General features: G+C 40.3%; 1 protein-coding gene across 1 annotated transcript; it reads left to right on the plus strand.

Annotated features, from left to right (window-relative positions):
* The first annotated feature begins 2,692 nt into the window (after positions 1 to 2,692).
* LOC147296841 (uncharacterized) lies at positions 2,693 to 3,595 on the plus strand. The gene has a single exon (XM_086229761.1). The coding sequence runs from the start codon at positions 2,693 to 2,695 to the stop codon at positions 3,593 to 3,595; it is 903 nt and encodes a 300-aa protein (XP_086085887.1).
* Positions 3,596 to 3,958: the final 363 nt, after the last annotated feature.

Below are 3,958 nucleotides of genomic sequence, written 5' to 3' on the forward strand. Positions count from 1 at the left end.
GTTGCTCCATGTGTTTGTAATTGGCATTTTAATCTTGCTTTCGGTTTGCATGAGCTTTTGCCATCCATGTTCTTGGAGAAAGATGACCGACTTTCAAAACTTTGCATTTGTTAGGATTTCACTTCTTACCGGTCTTTTATAACTATTGAAGCCCAAGAAAATTAAGTAGCCCAAGTCTTAGTGCCTTGTAGAATTGGATCTAAGACTGCTAGGCCCAGATTGATAAGCCCATCATGTCTAGATCCAATGAGGGACAAGGTCAACGACGCACCAAAAGCCACAAGCCTGCCTCTTTGAGACCCATCTTGTTTCAACCACTTGAAGACGTATAGGAATTAGGCATGGCCCGCATATTACGTTTTGAAGCTCTATATGACGACGCTGTTGGGCCCATATGACCCAATTCCCACCACCACTACACGTTTTCAATTTGACCTTAACAACTTGTAGAGATGCTGTTTTCTTTTCTTTCTTTTGTTTTTTGGTTGGAGTTTATGTATGGTATTAAATTATTAATTAAGAGGGAGAGATATCTAATTTTTTAATGAAATTTGAATTCAGAATCTAAAGAGTGAGGACCTCGGATATCTTGCTCAATATACACACACTACGGATTGCATGCCATAAATACAAGTAGTGTGGTCCCCACCAGTGGTGAACAGAAAAACGCTAGCATTTGTGTAGAATTGGTGGCGGGTGTGAGGAGCAGTTGTAACCCCTAAACGGACGCCAGCGTCATTGTCCATCTCTTCTCTGCTAACTCCGCTTCATCTTCTTCGGTTACGTGGGTCGGGGCACGTGCCCCTCATGCCATTTCACTGTTTTCACACACAACGTGACTCACATTAATTCAAATCTTAGCAAATGGGAATCAATCTCAGCACTCCATGCCAGCACCCACTTCAATAGCTTCAATTCTCCAAATGATTCTATTGAATAATTTATTTACTTTTAATTACCAAACATAAAGCTAAAAACAATATAAAAACCTCATGGATTCTGCTTTTACAGTGCTCAGATTGATAATTAATAGCATAGCTTACTTCCTCATAGCTATTTAAATCCCAATCTAGCTAACTTAATAAACCATATGCACCACCCAATATACTAGTGACACATATCTTTTTCATTCAATTAGAGATTTCATATGGGAAGTAGTATGCAATTCAAAATCAACTAAACAATGGAAGAAGAGATTCAAGATAAAGATATAATATTTTGTAACATATATAGGGTTTTATGTACATTTCCAATATGATATATACTCTCAATAGAGTGCCGCTCGTCGACCACAAAAAAAAAAAAAAGAAGAGAGTGCCGCTCACACTTTATACGTTTAAACCTCACAAAGAATATTACTTCCCTTTACTTTCCTCTTGCCTTTTGGAATGTCAACACAAGTTTGAGATTGGCTGGACAAACATATATAGTTTTGCTGAATGACAATGAACTTGAATTAATTAAACAACTGGGTCGTACATGCATACATAGAGATATAACCGGGAAAAGTCAAAAAAAGTCTCCATGGAATGGAAATGTTCTGAGGAACGGGGACACGATTGTCTTTCAAGTAAAAATGGGTGTCGAAATTACCAAAAACGGCCAGCCAAATGGCATCAATGATGTCAGAGAGAACGAAACCCACCCAAGAGAAACAAATTTTAAAAAAGAAAAGAAAAAAAGAAGTGAATAGAAGACTCAGGAGTATGTATGATTTGTATACAGAGATGAAAGTGGAATGGAGAGAGAAAGAGAAAAGAGAAAGAAACAGTGAGTTGTTGAGGATCTGACTCTGACAGAGAGCCAAAACCCATTCACGACCGCCAACCAAGCCACCCTTCTTCTCGGGCCTGCTCTGACCCGCCGCCTCTACTGAGCTGCTCTATTATTCTCTTGTTTGTGGTCCAACCCCCTACTACTACTCTTTGATTAAATCCATACACTTAATTATCTACCAGCTATCATCTCATATTTTTCATAGATCTTCTTGGTTTCTGTATGTTGTGTTTCATATTCATTCTCATTGGGTAGCTGGCTGTTTCATGTCTAGGGTTCCAAGTATTATGATTAGAAGCAATTAATTCATGGAGTGATGGCTAGGATGTTTTTGAGCTGGCATGGTGAGACATGTTGGAGTGAGTAATTCTAATGAATCTAACAATAATTTTCATTTACCAGCTCTGGTATTAGTCTAGCTCCCACAGATTATATCCATAAACCTCTCTCTCCTTAATGAGATTTCTGCACATCCGACACTCGGACTCCGCCTTCTGTCCAAATTGCAGAAATTCAAAAGCAGGTCAATCTGATATCTCTCTTAAGATCAGATAATTAGTAGCGGATTAGGAGGGGTGAAAAATCTTGGTGGATATTGTTTACTCTCTCTCTCTTACCTTCACATTCACATTCACAATCTCATTTGTGTTTTGGTTTTGAATAGTATTAATGGTGAAATATGAAACGGGCTTTGGTTTTTGTGACACTGGGTAGGTAGGGAAAACGAGAAGAAGCATGCACAAAGGATAATAATTTCGCCCTTTGTTTTGCAATGGGTCAGTAGATTATCAAACCCTGATGATAGACACGTTGAGCCTATAATCTGAAAACCCTTCAATTATGCCTCCTTATAACCTGCATGATACCTCTTTCACATACACACAAACCCAATAACCAAAAACCATATACAAGAAATATGCAACCAGAGGGAGATCATAGAGGAGGTAGTAATACTAGTGCAGAAATGAATCAGCAGCAGCAAAATCAACAGCAGCAACCACCTCAGAAATGCCCTCGCTGTGAGTCCCTTAACACCAAGTTTTGTTATTACAACAATTACAGTCTCTCTCAGCCGCGCTACTTCTGCAAGACTTGTAGAAGGTATTGGACCCAAGGTGGCACCCTCAGGAACGTCCCCGTCGGCGGAGGTTGTCGAAAGGGGAAGCGTGCCAAAACCTCCTCCGGCGGGGACGGCAACTCTCGATCTCAGCTGCAGCCACCACAAGCCCAACAGTTACAAAAAAATTTGGCAAGCACAGGTGCGATCTCTTCCAGTACTCCAGTGATCATGTCCACAAGCCCAGCTTTAGGGACGACCACAGAGACCAGTGCTTTGGCTTCTCAGTACTATTCTGGTAATTCTGGGTTTTTTTCATCTTTGCAAACAATTCATTCTCTGAACCAACCACAACCCTTCAGTACTCAACCTCTGAATGTTGGGATTACTGAACTGGGAGCTGGTTCTTCAAATTTGAACCTTCTGCAGGGTTTCAATGTCTCTCAGCACCGTCAAATGCAAGCTGCTGGTGGTCAATTTTATCACATGGGCGACCCCAGTAGTCATAAGAGCATGGAAGTACCTCTATACCCATCTGAGCAAAACTTATTGATTCAATCAAACAGGCCTGCTAATACTTCTGCAGACCATGACTGGCCTCAGAGCTTCATGATCAACAAATCTAATGCTTCAGCCTCTGATCATCAAAGCGCTATGTGGAGCATGGCCAACCCCAACTCTCCTGGTAACTTCAACACCAACACCACCAGCGCTGGCCCTTCTCTGAACCCAAACCAGTGGCCTGATCTAGGTGGACTGTGACTCCCTCAAGCTCCATAGAGACCGCACAATGCTATTCGCTATTCGATCTATACAAAAAGAACCATATATTGGATGGTCTCAATTACCATTTTCAGTTCTTCTTCTGTACTATTTAAATTGGGTTAATTACTTGGTGGTTAGGGTATGACCTAGCTTGTTTTCCATGGGGCATAGATTAGAGAGAATTTGGTGATGTGGGTATATTGATCATTGTAAATGAAAAAGGAGAGTATAGCGGTCATAATCATATATAGCCTTTTGTTCCAAGGGTTGGGTGATATGTATTAGGTTGTGTTGTTTTGAACTTAAATTTGATGAAAATTTAATTATGAGGTAAATGCTTATGTTCTTTTGTTTTGTATT

The sequence above is a fragment of the Dryas octopetala genome, chromosome 1 (genome assembly GCF_963921425.1).
Source record: "Dryas octopetala chromosome 1, drDryOcto1.1, whole genome shotgun sequence".
NCBI lineage: Eukaryota > Viridiplantae > Streptophyta > Magnoliopsida > Rosales > Rosaceae > Dryas > Dryas octopetala.

Bases quoted from the DNA above. Each gene is read 5' to 3' on its own strand.
- LOC147296841 (XM_086229761.1), top strand. From the start codon at position 2,693: ATGCAACCAGAGGGAGATCATAGAGGAGGTAGTAATACTAGTGCAGAA.